The sequence below is a fragment of the Dreissena polymorpha genome, chromosome 1 (assembly GCF_020536995.1).
Source record: "Dreissena polymorpha isolate Duluth1 chromosome 1, UMN_Dpol_1.0, whole genome shotgun sequence".
Lineage (NCBI taxonomy): Eukaryota > Metazoa > Mollusca > Bivalvia > Myida > Dreissenidae > Dreissena > Dreissena polymorpha.
Window position 1 is genome coordinate 66821184 of NC_068355.1, and position 24477 is coordinate 66845660.

Consider the following 24477-nt stretch of genomic DNA (forward strand, 5'->3'; position numbering starts at 1 on the left):
TGGGATCCTTGACTTTGTAGTTAGCACTAACTTAACTAGACAAATTAATTTGAATTTCATTAAAAAATACATAACAACACAATACAACATAAAAGTGCTAACATAATTGTTCATGCTAATAGGGAACATTTTATAGTGTTTCTAAAATACAGTGATTTATTATATGTATTTAATTATTTAAATATTAAATAAATAAAATGTGTAATAAATAAATGATCAGGTACATGAAGGAAAAAGAATTAACAACAATTAAAAAGATGCAAACATGTGTCCAAAACAAACTCATTTATCGAGAAAAACAACTCTGTGGAGATCAATCAGTATTTATGGAGACAGTCTGTATTTACATCCATTCAAATACAAATATATGTTTAAGTTACTTCACACAGTTGTATACCAACATGAATACTTATGGTATTTCACCAGGATGGTCAAACTAAAGTAGAAAAGACATATTGAAATCCTGTTGCCAATGAAGCAAGTGTTTTGTACACAATTAAGCCCATGCTGATGAATGCTTCCATCTCCATATTTTAACAGGAAATATATGTATTTTCATAAAAATATATTATGTTACTCGATTCTCAAATGCAGTGTGTGATTTTTATGCTCCCCCAAAATTTATTTTGGGGGTAGCACATAGTCGCCGCTTCGTCTGTCGGTGCGTGCGTCCGTCCGTGCACAATTTTTGTCCGGGCTATTTCTCTGCAACTAATGACCGAAATTCAATGAAACTTTATGGAAAGCTTCACTACCAAGAGGAGATGTGCATATTATCAGCGGGTTCTGGCCGGATGATTTTTCACAGAGTAATGGCCGTTTGAAATTTTCCATTAACTGTTCATATAGTATAATTTTTGTCCGGGCTATTTTTCAGCAACTAATGACCGGAATTCATTGAAACTTTATGGGAAGCTTCACTACCAAGAGGGGATGTGCATATTATCAGCGATTTCTGGTCGGATGATACATGTGTTGAATATATAGTCCCACAAAAACAGTATTTTGTATCTTGTTACATCTATGTTTCCATACTACATAAGGCGTTGAAATTGTGGCTATTGTTATAAGGAAGACGCATCTGACAGAGCAAGGCAAGAAAATGATACCGTGGACAACTACCTGTCCAACGTGACCAAACTGACCTATCAGATGGCCAAGGCAGCCGCCGAAGACCCCTCCAAACCGGCGTTGATCCTCAATACCGACATGATCACGATACCAGCGTTCAACGCGAAGAAGGCACAGATGCAACGTTTTGGATACACTGTCAAGACCATCCTAAATTACATTAAGCACTTCACGCTATTCTTGAGGTTCCTTCTGATGGATGCACATGTGGATCTCCAAGCACGACAACCGCACGAGCACCAGAGAATCAAATGTGTTCTTGACAACGTTGCTAACGCCCGAAAGGGACTGGACAACGCCATGTGCAGGTTATTTCGGTCAGAGAAGGCCGTCAAGGAGATGCCGCCTACGCCCTACATGTGTTCGGAGGTGATCCGCGCGGCACAAACCAATTTTGACCAGCACATGATCGCCATACGGACACCCGGGGTAGTGGGATCATATGGTGAAATGATTGTTCACTTGTTGATAAAAGCAACAAACTTGGCAGATTTGTAGATTCAAGTATTTTATTCAATTTTAGCTATGGACCCATCTCCAATTTTCAAAATGGCCGCCATTTTCAAGATGGCTGCAAAAATTAAGGAAATTACATGTTACTGCAATATTTGATTGAAGTATTCTGTTTTTGGCATCGAAATTAGCTGTTTTATGTTATTAATCAATTAAAATATGTTTCTACGTGGAAAAAAAAAGAATTACATATTGCATATAAGTCGAAATGGCTTCCAAAATGGCCGCCTAAAGTACAAAAAATAGGATTTTCCTTCTCCAATCTATAATTTCGATATTCATTGAACGCATGTTACATAAACAAGTGTTTTTCTTTTTTTGTATTTACAGATACAGTGTACCTTCATTTGTATAATATTCTCAACATACTGTTTCAGTCCTTAAATAAAGAAATAACTGTATTCCACGAGTTCATACTTCCAGACCTTAAAGCTGCCTTAAAATCTATCCGCGGTCACATCCTCCACCACACAGACAAAGGGCTGTGCACAACAAGTCAGCTTAAATACACTTGCACCTCCCATGGCAATCGATCTGGGGACTGCAACCACACTTTAATAACTCCTTGCACAATTCTGACGCTTGCGGTAGTGCTGTCCAGAACGGTACCCAAGTGTTGTCCTGGTCTCTTACCCAAACCCCAATTACTTGGACAAGGGAGTTCTAGTGAGGACAATAGTGCCTGTCCCCAGCAGTATCCAGCCTGGTATGCGGTACGCTTAGTGTGCTGCAGTAGGGCGTCTTGTGTTGGTGGAATTCCAACTATTGATCTACCATTGCATGTGAAGAGGTCCTTTCGGGCATCATTGATACATTCAGCAGCATTCGAACAATCATACATTAGTTTTATAAAACGTTCCAATGTTGGCATGATAGTGGCAATGGATTCGTCTGTTGGAGTTTGACCAATAATCTTGAATGCTTCTGTTGCGGCTCCATATGTCTTTAACGTTCCCCATGCTGTTTTTTTTACCTTTACCACAGAATGCTGAGGTCTGGTCACATCCAGTAAATGCATGTAATGCCAATAGACCGCTCGTGATATCCTGACCAAGAACATTACACAGTTTATGTACAGCTATATATCTAAACTGTTTTCGTGTACCAAATGCTATCCAAAGTTCTTCTACATTCATATGTTAAAAAGCTGCTGAAGCTATGACAACTACATCTGTATCAACTGTTCGTATTAGGATGTTCTTATTGTTCTGGTTGGCAGCATGATTCGCATGAAGTAAGAGTCTTGTATCTGCTTCTTCATGTGAACATTGTGATAAGCTACTGCTTTCTTCGATCGGTAAATTACTCAGAACGTTTTTACCTTTGGTGACGACAATCTGCTTATCTATTTCACAAGTCATTGTACTCGCCTGATCAGCTAAATATCCGAATAGCTCTGTTTAGTTTTCGTTCACTCGAAGAAATGCTTCCCAACTTCCAGGAAGACTGGAATCTGGCTCTTCTACGGATACCATGCCCACGCTTGCCTCTGGTTGCAGATTTAAGACTATTTGTTCGGTATTCATCCCATACAATATTCACTCTAGAAACACTCTGTTTTTCACGCGCAACAAAAGGCATGAACACATTCTGCGAATACTCCTGAAATGTTTGACAACCATTTGGCTTCAGCATGTTAATACTGGCTGCACCGTCCAGAATCTTCTAATCTACAGCTGGCGTTTCATGGAAGTACATACTTGTTCCAGGTTATCTTACAGTTCAGACTTACTTCCAAATCTTAGATGTCCAAACTGTGCAATTGAAGGCGGATATCTGCTTCATTTTATGACGGAAAAACTCTTTCAGGTCTCCTTTGCGCGCTTGACTATTGACAAAGCTGATGTGTTAAAGCAAGTCCCTGATACAGTTGTAAAATTGAAAGAATGTACCATTGAAGGCAATCCTTAACCCACAGCAAGCCCCAAGTATGTCAATTATGACATTGGAAAGCATGAATCAGAATGCATAGATGCTGAAAAGCAAGACCTCATCTGGCTTGTAGGTAGATTTATTAATAGATACAAACATGTAAATACAGACATTCAGGACCAGAATAGAACAACAATCCCAGTATGGAGGGCAAACAACTCTTTGATAACATCTCGAGACTTGAAAAAAAGTATCAGTGACAAGGGACATACATTACCCATTATTAACTCTAGTGCAAGTGTTTGGAAAACCTTATTGACTGTTCTAAAGAACGTGTATGACCTTAATAAGATAGCATGCCCTGATTTAGGCAAAGTAATAGTAACCGTTGATATGGATCTGTATAAGAGAGCATTAAAACTAGAATACATTGATCCCCAACACTATGGTGGAAAATGGTGGTTTGCCCCTGGGCTATTCCACACAAGTTTGTGTGCTGGGCGTTGTCTTGGGAAGACTATAGAAAAGAGTGGTATCGATGACCCGTGGGTGAAGAGTGGGCTCTATAGTGATGTGGTTTGTAATCAAATTATCAACGGAAGCCACTATTACAAGGCTATGGCAGCAGCCCCTGAGACAACACTTCAAGTATTTACAGACCTGTGGCTGCCAGCTTTCTTTGGAAGCCGCAAAAGAATATATGCTGCATCAATTGCAGACTTCAGCAAAGTGTGTTTTGCATTCTGGTTCACATGAAGAAATAAAGAAAGCTCACCAAGATCTGAACATAACAATTTAATCCATTAACCTAGAAAAGCAGTTGGCAGATTTTGATAAAGAAAATGAACAGCATCCAATGTTTGCTTACAACAGAGATTACATTCGCCAAGTTATGACATTATAAGGATTTCAAAGGTCCATTAACGATAAACAGCTGTTTCTGTATTTTAGCATCCTAAGAAAGGCTAAGCACGTACTTCTTCGCTTTTAACCGTTAAGATTATACACAGAACATAATAGAATGTGTTGCTAGGTCATACGAATCGATAATTTCCAAGTCTGAAGGACATCTTGATATAAAAGATACGGGTTCAAACTGCGAACTACTCTTCGTTAATAAGACACTTATGAAAGGGGATGGGTCTTTGAAGACATGCCATTACAAACATGAATTAAGAAAATCGCTAGAAGAATATGACACAGACGTGATTGATGCCTAATCAATTACAACTGAAAGAGATGATAGTATACAGGTAATTGTTGATGGAATGGCAGTGGTACAGTCAGTTGTTAATGGGTGTAATAAAAGTGTTAACACAACTTGTGAAGTAATGTCTAAAATATTCATTTCTACCATTGACAATATTGCTAAAAAGTACTTTTGCACACAAGTAATTTTTGACAATTATGCAAAACCTCATAGTTTCAAAGACAGATTAAGGTATGACGCCAATTAAACTAGTGACATAATTGTTGACGACGAAACAGCTATTGACAGAATATTTCCCAGTAGAAAAACAAAAGACAGATTAACACTGTACTTGGCTGAAAAACATTTTAACAATGACAATGAAACAATAGTGACAGTAACAAGTGAAGGTGTTCGGTCAAACAATAATGAAGTTAATCCAGCCACACCAGTAAGTACACAGGAAGAGGCAGACACACTCATGATCATTCATGCTGTAGAAATTGTACAAACTGGATTCTCTGTTGATCTCATCAGCCAAGACACAGATTGGTTTGTTCTTTTACTGAGAGACATGATATATTAGGGACATTACCAAGGATGTTGATTGGCCATAAGGACCCGAGGAGAATAATTTCTATAACCAACATTTACAACGCAATAGGTGAGAAGAAAGCGAAAGCATTACCAGCTCTGCATACACTCACCAGTTCAGACACAACAGGTCATTTCCACGGAGTAGGCACGAAAATTGCACTAAAATGTCTTTTGGATTGTTCTGATGAAGCTCTTGATGTAATAGCTCGACTCGGAGAAGGTGATTTACCATCACCTGATGTAGTGAATGAATGTATGAGGCACTTGTGCTCTTTTAGCAGTCCAAACTTGAGACCTGGTGAAATACGTTGGAAAACATTTCTGGGATTATCATCTGTTACAGGTATTGATAAAATTCCACCACCATATGGAACTTGGTATCAACACATTGCGGGCCCACTTGCAAGCTTATGTTTGGCTTTAGGATACAATTGTCGACCCAGTGTATTAAGACCCATTGAAGTGTGGTTGGGAAGTGTCTTATAATAAAGTGCGGCCTGTTTTGCCTTTTGATTATATCGCCGCAACTGACACTCTAGCAAAGCTAATATAATGTAGCTGTGGTATCAGCAAATTTGCAAGAAGGTGCACATGTCGACAAAACAATTATACATGTAATGAGCTGTGTAAATGTACTGGTAATGAGGACTGCTTAAGCACACATGCAATATTGGAGGAAGAGGAGGACATTTAAATTCCTAATGTGAATTTTCATATTGGTCCATGTTTGTACTACTTTGATTTATAGAGGAAAACTAATGTGCACATTAAGAGCTCATGACTAGTTATCAATACTATACATTTTAAGGGTTTCAGTTATGTTGACAAAGTAGGGAGTAATGATTAAGATATAGAAATTACTAATAGACTGAACAACTTATTAATTAAGTTATTAACCAATTTGTGTCTTACCTTTCACAGTCTTAACCAAACAGAGATGAAACTCTAGTTTACATATCAACACAATACAAGTTTATCCAAAGCATGTATACCTAGTTTTCCATTTCAGTACATTCGAAACTCCAAATTAACAACAAAATATTGTAGAAATACTGTTTCTTATACTGTTGTATCGTTTAATTTCAATTATATTAATATCTTATTTATTTCATATTAAATCATAACAAGTACATGGAATTGTTCTACAGTGTTTTATTAACATTGAGACACCTTTTTGGTCATTTTATACCAACAAATGTCCAAGTTGTGAGAGTTTTTCTGTTTTGTTACCAAATTTCCAGGCGGCCATTTTAAAATCCAAGATCGCCAAATCACTGACATTCAAAATTGACACAGAAATGTCCCTAAGTGTGTCGTGAGCATTTTGACAACCTTTTGGTCCTTTTATACCCACAAATATCCAAGTAATGAGTGTTTTTCTGTTATTTTACCAATTTTCGTGGCGGCCATTTTAAAATTTAAGATGGCCGCCAAATCAATGACATTGAAATTTGACACGAAAATGTTTAACAGTATATTATGCGCATTTTAACACCATTTTGGTCATTTTATACCCACAAATGTCCAAGTAACGAGCGTTTGACAATTGTGCTTCCAATTTCTGTGACGGCCATTTTGAAATCCAAGATGGTCGCCAAAATATTGACATGAAAATTTGAGCTTAATAAAATTATTTGACCTTACATGTCATAGAATGATATAAACCCAGTTTTAAAAAATATAGGAAAAGTAAAATCTGGTTTACCATTCCAAACTGACTATTCAAAAGTACGACAACTTTTAAAGAAAAACGTTGAAAAAACTGTAAAGGAAGTGATCGCCTGCTTTACAGTCAAATGGGGGAATACCAAACAAAGAGAAGTAACTGTGCTATTTTTTTCATGAATAGCATGAAGAAAATAGTTGTGAAAAAAGATGCACACATATAGGGCAGCATTTTAATATATCATGATATATTTCAACTTTAGATAGATTTTGTTCGTTGGTTTCAAAAAGTGTACATGTGGCTCTAGAAAGTTAGACTTTATAAATAACACAATTGCATGCATACCGTCAGCCCAAAACTTTGTATTGCATAAAATATACAAAAATCTAAATAAAAAAATACCATTTTAAAACTCGGTGACCTTTATGGATTTATTTATTATATTAGGTTTATGAATATTTGCCAAAAAAGCATAATTTCGCCCCCAAAAATGACCTTTTGACCTCACAAAAAGTACAAAATTAACAAAATACTAAAAATACATGTTTTTCTAGCAAAGATTTTTGATTATCAGCATAATTAGTAATAAAGTATTGTAATATTTCATTTGATTTGTAAAAGATCGAAACAAACGATCAGCACCTCGATTTTTTCTCCTTTTTTTTAAAGGTTGGCGGCCATTTTGAAAATGGCGGCCATTTTGAAAAATATGAATTGGGTCCATAGCCTATTTTGCCTTAAATACTTTATACAAAGTGTGTTGCTTTTATCAAAAAGTGATGAATTCCCCTGAATTCAAGCACCATATGATCTCGCTATAAGTCCCCTCCGGTGAAACCGGTAGGGAACAAAAATAGAAGTGAATGTCACCTCTATGCCACCGTACAGAACACAAGGGTTATGGATGATTTACATAGCTTTTCTTCGGTTGTGAAAGCAGTGAAGCACGTCTTCTACATAAATACTTAATTGAATTGATATACGTAGAGGATGCCGTAAGAATATTTATATATAAGGATAAGCGATTCTAAAACTAATGCGTGCATCGTAAGACCGTCATGTTTATTTTGCAATGTGCCATTGAAAGATGAATACTTGTTATGGGCGCTTTATAATCGTCGAATGTATATGAAAACAACCTGAATGGAATTTTGAAGCTTATTGCGTGGTTAGATAAGAGGACGTGTTAAGTAAAGTGTTTGGTATTGATCTTAACATTGCCCTGACCTTTTCCGGATGTATATTGAGTGTATACGAAAGTGTGGGGGAGCATGAAATGTGACCATTAAAAACAGGTCAAATAACAGTTGCATGGCAAATAAAAACAATTATGAATGCCATTTAAATACAGAATTTGCGGAACTTCGTTAGCTTATGCAGTATTATGAGTCAGTGTGTTATTTTACCTCCATAAAAAGTCATGGTTCCGTACAACAACGTCGGATATTTTCTGAGATTGGGGTGGCTTGTTTTAATGGCGCATATTGTGCAGAGTGTGAAGGTTAAAGTTGCCGTGTATGAACACGCTGTGATATCTCATCAAAACGCGAATGGGAGCTTCACAAGAGCGGAAGCATTTGAGTTTATGAAAAATAATCTACACTTTATAGATACAATAGCTGACGAAGCATCAAAACAGGCAAGTAGAAAATAATCAAGGTTGTAGAATGTGAAACCTGTTTATTCAGCGCATAAAATCAGTTCTATTGAGTGTAATTGCATTTTTTTGCATTCGAAATGTAAATTTGTCTTGTGTACTGAAATAAGAGGATTCTTTTATTTGATTATAGAATTATTAAATGTATTAAAGGTATTAAAACACATTGATATAGTGGAGAATTGTTTTCTGTTTAATAATCATAAACTGATCAGGAATAAGATATAATTATTTTAACGTTATTGTAAACACATGGGCCAGAACTGTTTCTCATAATCGTTTTTTTCCTGGTATTTCATTTTATTTAGTGCGTAAACATGTTTTTATTTTAGGGCGCGAGAATAGTTATCTTTCCGGAGTATGGCATCACTGGATTCTACCACACACGAGATTCGATGATTCCTTTCTTGGAAAACATCCCAGATGGATCCCTAGTCTGGAACCCGTGCGAGGAACCTGAGCGCTTTAATAACACAAAGGTGCTTAAAGTCTTAAGTTGCCGGGCAAAGACGTCAGGTATATACATCGTAGCAAACATGGGTGACATAAAACCGTGCAGCAAAGCAACCGACAAGTCTTGTCCCGTAGATGGTAGGTACCAGTTTAACACCAACGTCGTGTTTGACGACAATGGGCGTCTGATAGCTCGTTATCACAAACGGAATATGTTCGATGAAACGCCTTTATTCGATCCTGCGCCCAACAATGAATTCGTCTTTTTCACTACCGACTTCGGGAGGTTCGGAACTGTTGTGTGCTTTGATCTGTTACATGAGAACCCGACACAAACTTTGATTGAACAATATGGGATTCGGAACTTACTTGTTACTTCCGCCTGGAATGTTTTTTATCCGTTTGTATTACCGGTGCAAATGTATGCTGGAATTTCAATCAATAACATCACCATAGCTGTTTCCAATGCTCGGAGCTATGATCAAAAAATGGCTGGATCTGGAATATATGGAAACGAAGTGGAAGTAAGTTCAAATATGGATGTAGAAAATTCTGAGGGTGAATTACTAGTTAAAGAGATCGACACCTTTGACAACATGGACATTACGATCAATCAAAAAGAGCCTTCTTTACAAGGTTTTGGTGTCATAGCTGCAAATGACTTTGCACAATACATGAACTCTTCCATCAGCGGGCTTTACATTTTTGGCATGAATATGTCATTGGTTATGTTAACCGGTGATTCAGGCTGGGCGTTCACTTGCTATGAGAAAGTATGCTGTGCAGTTGAGTACGACTTCAATGTAAAGAACGAAACGGAACTGTTTGTTTTGAGTGCCTTAGACTATTTCATGCTTTCTCCTGGATATATACATATGCAGTTTTGTGCCATCCACATATGTGCCACGAACGAAACTGCGTCGTGCGGTAGACCAGTCGATAAAGCCTCGTCTACATTTTCTTACGTAAAACTTCAGGGATTCTTTAATCCTGGCGTTGTGTTTCCATTTCTTTCGACATCCTCTGATGGTCAACACCACACTATGGAACTGAACAAATATAATTTCAGCAGAAGCAAAGCCATAATAGAAAGCGATGCATTTGACAAACCAATGTTGGCAATTGTTGTTTTTAACAGCGTCTCGGCAGAATATGAACAATCAAATAGTGATGCATCAAGTGAAGCCGAACATTCTCTGCCGTCAAAAAGTTTTCATTTCATGTGTATTTCATATGTTATTTCATGTTGTTTTATCTAGCAAATTTGCTTGGCGCTTGATTACTTTCGTATTATTGGTAAAACGTTCAAGTAATTTTTATGCCCCCAAAGGAGGGCATATAGTGATCGCACTGTCCGTCCGTCTGTCCGTTACACTTTTGCGTTTAGGTTTTGAAAAATGCTCATAACTTCTATGTCGCTTCAGATGTAAACTTTATATTTGGTATGCATGTGTATATGAACATTGCCTTTTCATACGCACACATTTGTTTACCCCTTTGACCTTGACCTTGAACTTAAAGTACGCGTTTAGGTTTCGGAATCTGCGTTTAGGTTTCGAAAAAGCGTTTTTCGGGGGCATATGTCTTCCGATGGAGACAGCTCTTGTTCATACTCGTGTTGCAAATTCTGTTTTTTACCCATTTGTTATAAAAAGAATTTCGCCCCAATTTTTCAATTAAATATAATTATTGAAAATGTTCAGTATTTCATTTTGCAGGAAAAATTAGTATTAATATCAATAAGCATGACAGAAACAGAAATTAATAAAGCGCATGGTATTATATTTGGCTTTTTCTACAATAATAAATGATACAAGACTAAGGATTGCCTGGTTGTGTTGCTCACGATTTAATTCAGCTATTCTTTTATTAGACACCTTTTTGCCAACCAAGACAAAACATAATAGTAAAAAAAAATATAGTTAACATGTAAAAACTATTTTTTATGTTGATCGGCACCAGTAACGACCATTTATGACAATTATGAATTGAGAGTTTTTAATAGCAATATTAAGTCCTTTTTATTATGAAATATATTGAGATATTTTAACTTAATTAATTGCCTCATACACGAATTACCCATATTGCCACAGACAAAAATGGTTAGTCACCGGAATGAAATATTGAAATATACGCGGCTATCTATTTCGCGTCATATTTTCACTAAATGGCAAATGAATTAATCCTTCTATCACATGTATTTTCTTATTATAAAAAGGCTGTATTACTTTGTAAGTGTGCGCGTGACCTATGCGATTTTGACAAAAGTTGTTTTCATGATTGGCATTACCATAAAGGTGATCACGTGTGTCAAGATAATTAAAAACTACTTGCCATAGTATTAAGGTTTAGTCCCGACAAGATATCAGAACAAACTGACGTACACACTGACATATAGACGGAAAACTACACCGTTAAATTCCTCTTGTTTTGTGGCAGAATAAAAGTGTAGTTGCATACTTTTTGCAAATTGCAAAACGTTTATCATTCTGTAAGTAGGAAATGCAAGTAAGTGGAAGTAAGGACACACGTAGTGAAAGTTATGGCAAAGCCCAAGTGATGCGCAGTGGCTAATCCATGATGTCTTTAAAAAAAATCTCGATCAGGGATTGTTTTTGCATTTCTATGCTGTTGCTTCAATGCTGATATGCATACGAAAAACTAATTTTTTTATTTGTTTGTCAGAACACACTTTGCCACTATCTGATTGCGTTTGGTGTTAGACCTTTCAGTACAGCTGATACTTATGGCGGTTGTAGTCGGCAATGATAGCTCAGTTAGTATAGCGCTGGACTACAAAAAAATTTAAAACGGCGAACGTCTATCTGATTGAATATACTTATCGTAGATTAATACATATACAAAAATAAATATTTATGCGATATTAAATAAATGTTCTACTCAAATCGACCGTTGTTCTCTGTCATTTACAGTTATATTAACATGAGTGTTTTATTGTATAGTTCGACCGATATGTAGACCTTTCCCGAGGGACACTACAGCGTCTTATTTTTCAATGCATTCAATTACCATTTGCTGCCATATAAGAATTGGAGCATTAATACATTACTGTGAAATACTTTGCTATTACCAACAAATCAGGGGTGAATAACATCGTATCTTTATTAATACAAGTATAGTTTCTGACGTAAATAAGGAATCTATGCTGCACAAAGAGCTTATGGCATTGTTGTAAAATAGCGAATGTTTGGGGCATCATTGTATAAATATAATAATCGAATTTTGACCAACGCGATAAACCAAATTTCATACATTTTTATGAAAGACACTCACTCCATAAACGTGGCAATTATGATTAGTTTGACGACCATCATTTCCTTGCCTCGGGTATAAAACGTCAATAAGTGTTTGACAATCCGGTTTTAATCATAACTTGTTTATTAACGTATGTCAAAATTAGCGTCAAAACATCGGTTTATTCCGTGTGTATTCGTTACATTCCGTTGCATATGTCGTATTTACGTTGTACTTTTTTGACACTTTCCTCTGCACACGTCCCGGCGAAAATTGCACACGTTACCATCGAGTGTTTCAATGTTTATTAACTTATTCACTTGAGTAGTTTGAAATTACCACACACACAGCCGGTGATAGAGGACACAAAACGTGTTGTTGTAGTGAGGCCGTTATGCCTCGTTTTGATCTTGTATTTTACGACGTTGGAAAGCGTTCGTGTTTTAACGTAAGGAGCAAACTAAACAGCCATTTAAACTTTGTTAACTTGTGTACATTATTGTGATCCACCGACTTAGTCTTATTTATAAGACGCGCCAAGAATTTAGAGATACTTTTTATATGGGCTCCAAATATTACCAATATATAAAGAAGCTTAATATTTGAGAGCGTCAACAAGTTGGACTACCACCGACTAGGTTACATTGTGTTCCGTGTGCCTTTTTATTTCAAGCTTCAGCAATGAGCCACTTAATAAGCAAACACACTGGTACGTGTTCACGACCGTCTCGAAGCGGAGTACATGCATACACTATTCGCCAGACACCATTTACCACACACATTATTTAAACTATTTAGAATAGCAATGAAGCGAATGATATTCAGAATTAATGTCGTGTTTTTTAAGAGCATGCGAATAGTTACTCAATGATATGCGGGACTTATTTTGCCAGATTTAGAGAAGATCGAGAAATTAAAGACGGTTGACGATTGAATTGAACTCAGTTACAAACCTGCTATTTATTTTATTAGTCTAGTTTTCAAAACTGACATGAAAACTGCGTTCACCGGACAGCCATTGTGCATTTCTTCGGACACATACAAATCACCATGTAGACTTTATCCATGCTTAATCTATGTCTCTGCGAACTTAAATATACGCATATATCACATGCATGTCTATATATATTTTGCTATGCATAAGTCACATTAAAGTATTCTCAACATGGTTCAAAAGGGAAAAAATATCAAACTGCAGCTGTTCGTCTTGATCAAAAACCGCATATTACTTTCGATGTTGCCATGTTTAGGCACAGTCAGACTATCGTGTTTCTTATGTTATTTGAATAAAAAACTTGAAATATACTACATCATCGGCAACCTATGAAATTCCAATGTCATCACCTTCCCCATCCCGTGTAAGAGGTGTGTTGACACTATTTAAATGTTATGTTAATTTTATTTTGCATTGGATATTTTTGTACAGTGAATGATAGTATTGAAGCTTTGTTAGATATCCAGTGTACAAAACAGACGGACGTGGTGCAAATCGAACTGCCTGTGACTGTATATTAACTATCTTAATTCAAGATTATGATTGATAAATATATACCATTTTATATTGTAAGTTTGTATTCTCGGAAACATTATTGCACCACGTAGTAATCAAACGAAAATATTGTTTTAATTATTATTTGGTTTTTTTTTCCCAGCAGGTTTCATTTCAATACTGCATATACTCACATAAACAGATTGACATTTAATACAATAATATAATGCACTCAGGGATGAACAGGGTGAATAAGTTACATATATGAATTCTCTAATTAATAAAATAAAAATTAAAGTGTTACTTCAGTTGCGTGTAATTCTGAGTTCGAAAAAACAATACTGAAAATTACATTCAACACAATACGACAGTTATAAAAGAAATCAAAGCGCTGAAGGCACTGAAGTTGTTCGCTATTACATCATTTAAGACGCAACTCATTTTTCAAAATTAATCGCCAGTTTGAAGTGAGCACACGCCATTCAAATTTATAAAGAGTGTGTCATAACGCACGGGTCGAGATTTGTGTGCACTTTTTATCATCCTATTTATTTTATAGAGATAACTTAGACAAAATAACAACAACATTGCCCATTTTGTCGTTCTGAAGGCATATAAAGACAATTTGCAATCACCATCATATTAAATGAATATTGTTGGAATATCGAATACCTACCTCACTAAGAATATAATTACATAATGGAAATTCCCTGTACAAAACTTTTGATTTTTGACACCATATACAAATTCAAAATATACAATAAGATAATTGATGAAAATAAATAAGTAAAACATATCTGCGAGCAATACGTTTTACTAACGAATTAGGTAGTCATTAAGACAGCCATGTTGACCCGTACTTTGTTGTTTGTGCATTACTTGTTACCCTAGCAGTTCACACGGTGTCAACAACTCTGACCTAAACATAGGTATAGAGCACTAATGCACTTTTCCGGCATAGCTGTTTTACCCAGCTTTTCACCTTAAATGACTTACATAACGCCAGCAGACACGCATGAATATTTTCGAATATTTCATAGGCTGGTTCGAGATAAAACCTCTGAATTTTTGTTACATCACTGTGTCTGTGCTCAGCGCAAAGGATGTAGCACTGTTCAGTGTAAGGAATTTCGGACTACTCTCTGTAAGTTCAAACGACACAAATTGTGGCCTTGGTACAATTTCGCGTTAAAATCCATCTCGCAGAATTTCAGGGTCAGTACTCGTTCACTAAATCGTCCGGGGAAAATATAATTGACTATCGATAAACACAGTTTTGCCTTGAAGATGAGAAAACAAACATTTTCGAAATAGTATAGTGTCCCGATAAGAGGAAGATCGTTTAATTACCCAACTACAAATGTTTGCCGTACTCGATCAGCGTCTGGAAATCGTTCCTGAACGCCTGGATAGGCTGCTCTTATATACAAGTTTGCTATTTTGAATTCAATTTTGTATCGACAAGAATTGTGCTCAAATGTGCCATTTAAAATTCGCAATGAGATTTTAAATGACAATCGTCATGCGAAAATGGGTCTTATTCCATATGCACCAATCATATATATAGCCCACTCAGCCTGCGCATCTCCCCGTCTGGTCAGGAGATACATAATGCGACCATAACGCATTGAGTGATTTTATAGCGAACAGCATCGCCTCTGACCAGAGTTCGTAAATGCACATGTTTGGCTTACGATACGCTGGCCGAAACGCATAAGACCCATTTTCGCATGACGCGTCTATGAAAGTGTGATTTAAATGTGTATAAAGAAAACTGCGTGTAAATCAAATATTAACAGACGATATATTTCGATGGTGAAGAAATATACACATAATAAGGAATGTGAGGGCACATATGATGTGCACTCCCGTAGTATAATTTTTATCTACTTACACTAATGTGTGGTTTGACAATGATAGTAGGGTAATTTGAAAAATCTCGCGGCAATTTTGTTAGGTGCCTTTAGGTGCGGGTCAAGTTGAGGTCAAATCGATCGATAGTCCAGGTGCAAGGGTGTGAGTTATTGGTTTTCACTGGTGCTGTTATGTATGTATTCGCTTAGGGGTATGGTTATAAATCGGTGTTTATTGTTTTCGGTGTAATGAGCGTGTAATTCACTTGTCAGTTGTGCGTGACTTCTTGGTATTAGATTGATAAGCGATTTCACAATATCAGCGCACACATGATTTAAACTATTGGCGCTTTTTTTTCGCCAAACCCGATATGATTTTGAATGTATTTGAAAAGCGAGCGGTATTGAAACACATTATCGGCGCGCAAACGTTTTAAATGATTGGTGCTTTTTCGTGCGAACCCGATATATTTTCGAATGTACTTGAAGAGTGTTATTTACTATGACACAAGCGCAACTGATGTTTACGAAAGAAAGCTTACAATTATTAGATGGATTTGAAAGTGTGCAGTGGCATCCCACATTACAGAAAATTTTATGTAGTTTTGGAGAGTACACGATCAATTTGAAATTAAAACGCAGAAGGTTGTATGTACATTGTTAAAATCATTAATCCATCATTCGCTTAGAATTGGACCAGTTTTTATCGTTATGTGATTTAAAAGAAAGTGTTTTGTCGCTAGCTTCATTTCTTGAAAATCAACAGTCACAATTTCTTTTTGAAAACATGGAGATTGAAGGACTGACATTTGATGCATCAGATCTGAAATATGACAGCAACAGACTTGATACGTTTGACGCTTGGCCTTTACAATTACTACCTAACAAATATCAGTTAACTTCCGCTGGATTTTATTATATTGGTAGAGGTGATATTGTACAATGTTTTTCGTGTTCACTTAGACTTAGTCAGTGGAAAACGGATGATAACGTTATTGAACAACTCAAAATCAATTTACCAAATTGTTTATTTATACGCAGTATTACACACACAAGTCAAGACAAGTTTGTATCTGAATCGTTGTGGAGCCCATGGCGGTCACGCTTGCATCCTGAAACTTTAAAAATGTGAATATTTGAGCGGGAACCTAACTAGGATATAAATTGATGCACATTCGTTACACTACATTCTACTCAGAACGATAGACAAGGAATCATGTCATCCCACTTTGAAACTAGCGGACAGATTACGTTGAATCACATTACTAAACCCGAAACATGTGTGACACTTATGAACTCTTACTTTGATTATATACGCAAAAGCATTGATAGAAGTTAAATATAGCGTGATAAAGAACCAATGTTATGGATGTTATATAGACCATCCGTCTCAATTACAACACGATTGTTTGATGCGTGATTTATGGGAAGACGACCAGCTTGTATACGATTTATATTTTGATGATATGGAAGAGGCAGTGCACGAAATGAACATTCTTCTTGCATGGGGAGATACGGTTCGAGGACTCAACCTAAGTAATTCTTTGATCGAACTGCATAAGAAAGTCATTTCGAGCAAGGACTGTTTACAGATGATGAAAACGGATTCATGGAAAAGAAAAATGCACAGAACGATTCAAACAATATTACACGCGGAAAACCGTCTTTTTAAGCAGAAATAAAAGACGAGTTAGCTTGAAACATTTGTCAGTGTCAATTTGAATTTTGTGCTAGTAAGAATGAAACAACCAACAAAAGCTGATGAGTCTGATGGGAAATTGATTTATGAGCAAACCAAATCGGATCTGTTTGATGTAGAACATGGATAATCTGTATGTTCAAGGACTAGTTAATGTAATTTAACGGTAGTAAAATGGATTGGCATACTTTTGATGATTATTACGACTGCGTATCCCGGTTACGTGTTGATAGGAAGAGAGCCTCCTCATCCTGAAACGAGAACGATGGAAAATTGGAACCATTCAATGTGTATGAATGTAAAGCAGTTTGATCTAACTCAAAATGTGTATTTAACTGTGTGTAAACAACCGAGATATACGTTAATAGACATAAGGAAGTTTGTATATGGAACTACTACCATACTCGGTATCCACTTGAAAATGTTTCAATGGAACACTTTAAAGCGATAAGTATCTTTTATTGATAATGTCATTGCTAATGAATAAATTCTGTTTGTTTATGTGTAGAATGTGTTACATTTGATCATATTGATGTTGTAGTATGCTGTATTTGTGTGTTTTGATGTAATATGATGCGAATAAAACTATAATGTCAGATATTGCATTTGTTAGCTTTATTTAAAGAATGGTTTGTTATTAGGTTAACCATACTACGTTTACTTTTAGAAATGGATGTATCGCAATAGGAGAACATTCTTTCAAAATATTATTTTAATGCGAAAAAGCCTGGACGTTACTTAGGAGATGTAAAATTACATATATTATTAAACAGAAATTATTCGGGAGAATTAAGCATTCATTTTATACAGAAATGGCTTAACAAAAAGGACTCGTACGCGTTGCAGAAACAAATTCAACATAGATATAAAACGCCAAAAGTTCAAGTGTTGGTTAAAATGATCAAGCAGATATCGACTTGATGAGTGTTGAAAATCTATTCAAGGATAATAATGGTTACAAGTTTATACTTATAGTAATTGACATTTTTTCACGTTTTCTTTTAGTGAAACCGCTTTTAAATAAGAAAGCAACTACTGTGTTGACAGCTATCAAGGATATATTAAAGATTTAAGCAAATAACAGCTGATAAAGGGTCAGAATTTGTAAACACAGACTATAACAAATTTATGAAAAAGAATGGAGTTTATGTTTTTACAACACAAAATGTATCAAAAGCCAATTATGCGTAGAGAGTTATTCGTACATTGCGTAGTATGATGTTTCGGTTTATGCGAAAAAAGCGGGATTCTAGATACATCGATCATTTACAGGACGTTGTAAGAAGTTATAATCAATCGCCTCATAGAAGTTTGAATGGTTTATCACTAGTGCTATAAATAAAAACAACGAGATTGAAGTTTGGTCAAAAATGTACTTAAGACCAAAGACAATAAAAAAAGTCTCTGCGAAATAAATTTCGTTTGGGTAATTTAGTAAGAATAAGCTTTGTGAAACATCCATTTCAACCTATACACATTTTCCAACTCCATCCAAGAATACATCGCCTTTTGAAATGGAACGATATGCATTGGCATATGAAGATACTACAATTTCACTTACTCTAAACAAACCAGAAATGCAGCTCTAAAAAGAATAGTTTCATAATTGTCATAGCAAATACTACAGTAGGCAGACTAGCAGAAATATCAGACACAATATTTATGGTGATTGGCAAACGTATATCTTTAGTTCTCCTCTGCCTAAAACAGCCTTCTAACACTTTCTTAACTAGAAAAGATTCCCTCAAGTCTCGAAAACCCATTAATTTATGCTTGTGATTAACGCCTGCTACATAGGTGTTAATTGTGTTTGGGGAAAGATTTCTTTCAAAACAGTAAGTAATAAACAACACAAGATGATTTGGACTAATAGGGTAAGTTTTAGGCAAACCAAATTCACTCAAAAAACTACTAAATGCACATTATGCAGTCTTATAGGCTAATGCGGTATTGGGTGCTAAACTGGCACCCAACAATCGATTTACTCCCCGTCCCAAATCTGCTAAAGAAAGTCTGGCACCAACTGGGGGCTTGGGTCCGCTTCCGGTGCATGAGTCCGAAATTTGTCCACCTGTTACCGAGACAATTCGCAGTTCCTGGTATATGACAGGCCCATCTGGCGATACATTGGCGCAAACATACTAAAGTTATGTGTCGCAAAATAACCATCACCCTATCAGATTTTGAAGTCATACTATTTATTATGTCAACTACAGCCTTATTATCACACATGAACCTTATCTTTATACGAGATAAATCTGACCCCCATAAATGTAAACATACCAGTATAGGGAACAATTCTAAAACTGTTATGCCCGATGTTATTCCTTCGAGACACCATGCTTCAGGCCATGCAGAATATGCCCAATGACCACTAAAATATACACCAAATCCTTGCCCACCTGAACTATTACTGTATAATTGTTCATCGTCATTCGTAACCCAAAATTTGTTATGAAACATTGAAATACCATTGTGATTTGGGAAAAATTATAACCACATCGCTAAATCAAGCCGAATGCTTCTACTAACTCTTAGATGATGATGAGGTTTGCTGAGCCCACATATGACATTAATTAACCGTCTGCAGAATGGCCTGCCTGTCACCACTGCTCTACAAGCAAAATTTAAGGAGCCAATTAAACTTTGCATTTCTCTAAGAGTTGCCTTTGACCTACTAAGGATTGAGTTAATTTTCGAAACAATTCCCTCTACTTTTTCATTGGGATTTCGAACGATTGTGTCAATTTCCAAACCCAAAAACACCAGCATTTCTGATGGCCCCTCGGTTTTTTCCTTAGCTAACGGAACACTTAAATCATTTAAACAATCTGCAAAGAATTGCATCGCTAACTCGCAACTTAACAAGTCTTTAGCTCCACATAAAAAATCATCAAAGTAGTGAATAAAAAAACAACCTGACATTTTACTCTTGATATGAAACTCCAGAAAGGTTGCAAATCTTTCAAAACGGTGGCAGCTTATAGAACAGCCCATTGACAATGCTTTATCAACATAAAAATGGTTTCTTAATTGAAAACCTAACAACTCAATATCTTCCAATCTAACTGGCAATAGACGAAAAGCGTTCTTTAAATCCATTTTAAATAATTTGCATTTTTTTCCCAAATTGTGAATCATATAAACAGCATCGTCAAAACTTGCATACTGGACTGAGCATATTTTAGAATCGATAAAATCATTTATAAACCCATTTACTGGACTGGACAAGTGATGTATTAATCTAAATTCGCCCGCACTTTTTTTTAGGTACAATCCCAATTGGAGAGCACTGCAAATTTGGCAAAGGTCGATCCTTAAAGGGGCCAGCTATTCGACCGGCTAAAGTTTCTTGGTAGCCTTGGCCCAGAATAGTGTAACTTGAAACCATTTGCAAAACCATCCAAAATAATATCAGCATCTACCCGATTTTCATATGCTGCTAGTGCCCTCGACAAAGAAGTGAAGTTGACTGGAGTAGGGGCAATGGAAGACAAATCAAAATTACAAGGGTCTTGCTTGACGGGATTGGCCATTACTGGCCCCTCTGTTAAAGCTAGGCCTGTACCCTGGACTGGAAAAACGAAGGCCGGGCTTCTTGAGGGGGCCAATACCTCTCTCCTGAAGCATGATGTGGCTGGATGATTAGCCCCACAATGTGTACAAACGTGGGCGAACCTACAAACAGGCCAAGCACATGAGCCCTTGTTGAAATCAATACAAGGGTAAGAGTTACCAGTCCTACCCCTTGCTGTTTCGCTGGAAGATTGCATATTATCCCTTGAAAGGGAGCACCGCCACAAAAGATCTGTATTGATCAATGCCCAAGGCGCTGGATTGACTTCCTATCTAAGTCTAAACTGCACGTCATAAGCTCGCCAAGCAAATCCTATTTGCTTGTTTGCAGCCTCCCTAATGTTGAACATGTATTTCAATAGACTAGGGGCCTCATCTTTATGGTGAACTATGTATACGGCCATGAAGATAATAAATGCATCAGTCCATTGATTGATAATTTGGACCTGAGAGTTGTCCACTTTGGATTTTAGTTACAATCTCCCCATTTGGGCCCTGACATTATGTGCCCCAGCACAAAATTCCTGCAGCTCTGACGAGCCCCTCAACAACAATACTAAATTAATATATTGGCCTTTCCAATTTTTGTCTCTTATCTGGATTGGGACATGTGAAAACACTTCGTCGCTTGTGCAACGAGTCATGTTCAAACCAGCCAAAGAAGAGGAACCAATACCACCACACCCCGAAGCCATGTTCAAACATTTGGTTGTTTGAACATCTTGAGTTGAAACAATATTTGAATCGCGGATTATTTTGTCAAAATCTATAACAGAATTTCCCGCTGGCCGATCAACAGTCGGCTCAGGCAATATCTCCGTTGTTGCGGCTACCGTTGTTGCCTTCCGTTTGATACCTCTTCCTCGAAGCAGGGCGATGCAAATGGATAAATTTACGTACTTGCCTGATGCGAGAAAAGCTGCGGAAAGATTAATGAAACCGGATGCTCAGTTAAATTGACTGGTGCATATTCGTATCTGAGAAAATGCGTTTATATCGAAAATATTATTGTGGCACAGTCTAGAAACTGCTACACTGCGCCCAACGAAACACCACAATAACGATAAAGACCAAACATTCTGTAGAAATGTCAACAAAATAACCGTGTTTATTTTTTTAATAGATAAACCTTAGTATTTAAAGCGGGTATATACGATTTTGTCAAATATTTATGAATTTATATAAAATGTGTAAAAAAACGTATTATATGTATATTTCAATATAAATTGAAATAAAAGTTAAGAAGAACATGTGTCGAAATATGCGAAATAAGCCAGATATTTAATTCTGAAATTGAAAACGGCTGTACAGCCGAATTCGCCAGCATGTATATCATACATTTACGATGTGAATCTAAACTTAGTTTAACGGTTTATTTAAATTCCTGCAACGATATCTATTCATACGACACACGAACACTAACTCCAATCCTAATACAAAGACGAATGCTTCGGTTATTGTAGGAAAATATGTACGTCACAATCGGCTCGGGCCGCTAATTTGTCTTTGCTGCATTTTATGAAATTCGGCTTTAGTAATTTGTCCTTGCTGCATTTTATGAAATTCGGCTTTAATGTATAATTTTTCTTGCCTATTTTATGTAATTGTAACATATTCTATCAATATATTACAATTAAACACATATAAAAAATCGTATATACCCGCTTTAAAATAACGGAAAGAATGTTAAATCAAGGAATACCGCAATATAAAGTTATACATTTTTATGACGAACCTGTTTTAGGATACATGAATGAACATGAACTTCTTTTAGTGGATAAAGATGAAGATAGCTTGTGGTTTATTGAGCAAATTCTAACAACAAGAACAATACAAGGGAAAAAATAATATTTTGTCAAGTTATTTAATCAATGGATCGATGCTAGTCAAGTACGAGAAAAATAAACATGGAACGATATGTTTATATAAGAAGTGATTAATGTAAATACATGTTTAATGGCATTTCACCCAATAATTTTAAAGTGCAGTTAAAATTAACATTGAGGTTAAATGGTAATTGGAAAGTGGCATTATGTGATATATCGTTTACTAATAGTTCAAACATGAAAAACGTTGATCATGTGTTTATTTACTCAGATATTTGTGGGGAAAGTATTTTTTATGGAGAAGAACATTTCGTTTTACAAAGAATAGATAAACGGCTTAGTAATAATAAATGGTTATCAATATATATAAATAGATATATATATGATTTTCCATTTTATATACCGATAAAAAGAATGGAAATATATCAATTAAGTTTCAGTACTAAAACAGAAGACGGACAGTTAGCATCTTTAATAACATCACCCGTGCATATGACTCTTCATTTTAAGGCATCATGAATTTATCTAATGTATATGTACCTAACCCACAGTCATGGATCAAGTACTATATGGACAAAAGATTAATCATACCATCTCAATCGAAGGATGAGGTTTGTTCCGTAAATATAAAAGCTGTGTCGCCCGCGCAACAAACAGTTGATCAAGCGAAGAGTGAGCTAAAACGAGAGGATACAAACTCGTTAAATTCAGCAGAAATAAACGTTATAAAATCGAGAAATTTGACCAAAAAAGAGCGCAAAAACGCTACAAAAGAGAAAAAACGTTACAAAATCGAATAAATTTATCAAAAAAGAGAGGATAGAGGTTACAAACTCAAAAACATTTGCTAAGAAAAATAGCAAAAGCGTTACAAAATCAAACCAAACGAAGAACAAAAACGTTACAAAATAACAAAATCGAGCGAAAAACAGACTTTAATCTATATCAACTAAACAGAAAACGTTATTTGTTATATATTGTTTACAGATAAATGAGTCGTATTTATCAGCAAACAGCTTTAGTGAGGGGATACCAGAGAGTTTGCAATTATTTGATGTACCACCAACCCAAGTTTCTGTGGAATATGTTTACTATCAAGAGGTACGACCATCCTCACAAGTGTCGGAAAATACTCCGATTGAGTTTCGAATCAGAGGAACAAATTCTATGGACTATTTAGACTTGAAAGGAACCCAACTTCATGTAAAACTAAGAGTATGTAAACCAGATGGAACTTACATTACCAGCAAGAAAGTAGGTCCTGTGAACATGCTTTTACAAGCATTATTTTCTGCAAGCGAAGTTACATTGCAAAATAAAACCATAATTGCATGCAACTATAATCCTTATATCGCTTTGATTCGAACATTAATGAATTATGATGCTACTGCTACCAATTCACACCTTTTATCTCAACTTTTTTGGGATAATTTATTTCATGGTCAACAACCAAGTCGGGTTGTAGTAGCACTCGTTAAATCTAAAGCACTTTCTGGTGAGTATAAATCAAATTCTTTTCATTTCTTAAATTGTAATATACAGAGTATTTGTTTGTATGTAGACGGTGTACCCGTAGGTGGTAACCCGTTACAGCTTAATTTCGATTCTAAGCAAGTACAGACGTTTATGATGGCATATACAAATTTATTTACAGCAAATGGTACGTGGAACAAAAGTGAAGGTGTTGATATTAGTAGAGAG

At 36.0% G+C, this 24477-nt stretch overlaps 1 protein-coding gene and 1 long non-coding RNA gene across 2 annotated transcripts; one reads left to right on the forward strand and one right to left on the reverse strand.

Moving 5' to 3' along the window:
* The first annotated feature begins 7848 nt into the window (after nucleotides 1–7848).
* On the forward strand, nucleotides 7849–10900 carry LOC127833490 (pantetheinase-like). Its single transcript, XM_052358774.1, has 2 exons — nucleotides 7849–8607; nucleotides 8958–10900. Exons 1-2 carry the CDS (start codon nucleotides 8389–8391, stop codon nucleotides 10335–10337), a joined length of 1599 nt encoding a protein of 532 aa, XP_052214734.1. The 5' UTR covers nucleotides 7849–8388; the 3' UTR covers nucleotides 10338–10900.
* Nucleotides 10901–16685: 5785 nt separating this feature from the next.
* Nucleotides 16686–23496, reverse strand: LOC127866458 (uncharacterized). Its single transcript, XR_008043013.1, has 3 exons — nucleotides 23368–23496; nucleotides 17563–17625; nucleotides 16686–16787 (listed from the first exon to the last, which is right to left on the reverse strand). It is a non-coding gene; the product is annotated as an uncharacterized LOC127866458 (long non-coding RNA).
* Between the last annotated feature and the right edge of the window lie 981 nt (nucleotides 23497–24477).

Excerpts from the sequence above, each read along its gene's own strand:
- LOC127833490 (XM_052358774.1), top strand. The coding sequence starts at position 8,389 with ATGGTTCCGTACAACAACGTCGGATATTTTCTGAGATTGGGGTGGCTT. Across the intron at positions 8,608-8,957 it reads CTGACGAAGCATCAAAACAG|GGCGCGAGAATAGTTATCTT; the intron begins GCAAGTAGAAAA and ends TTTTTATTTTAG.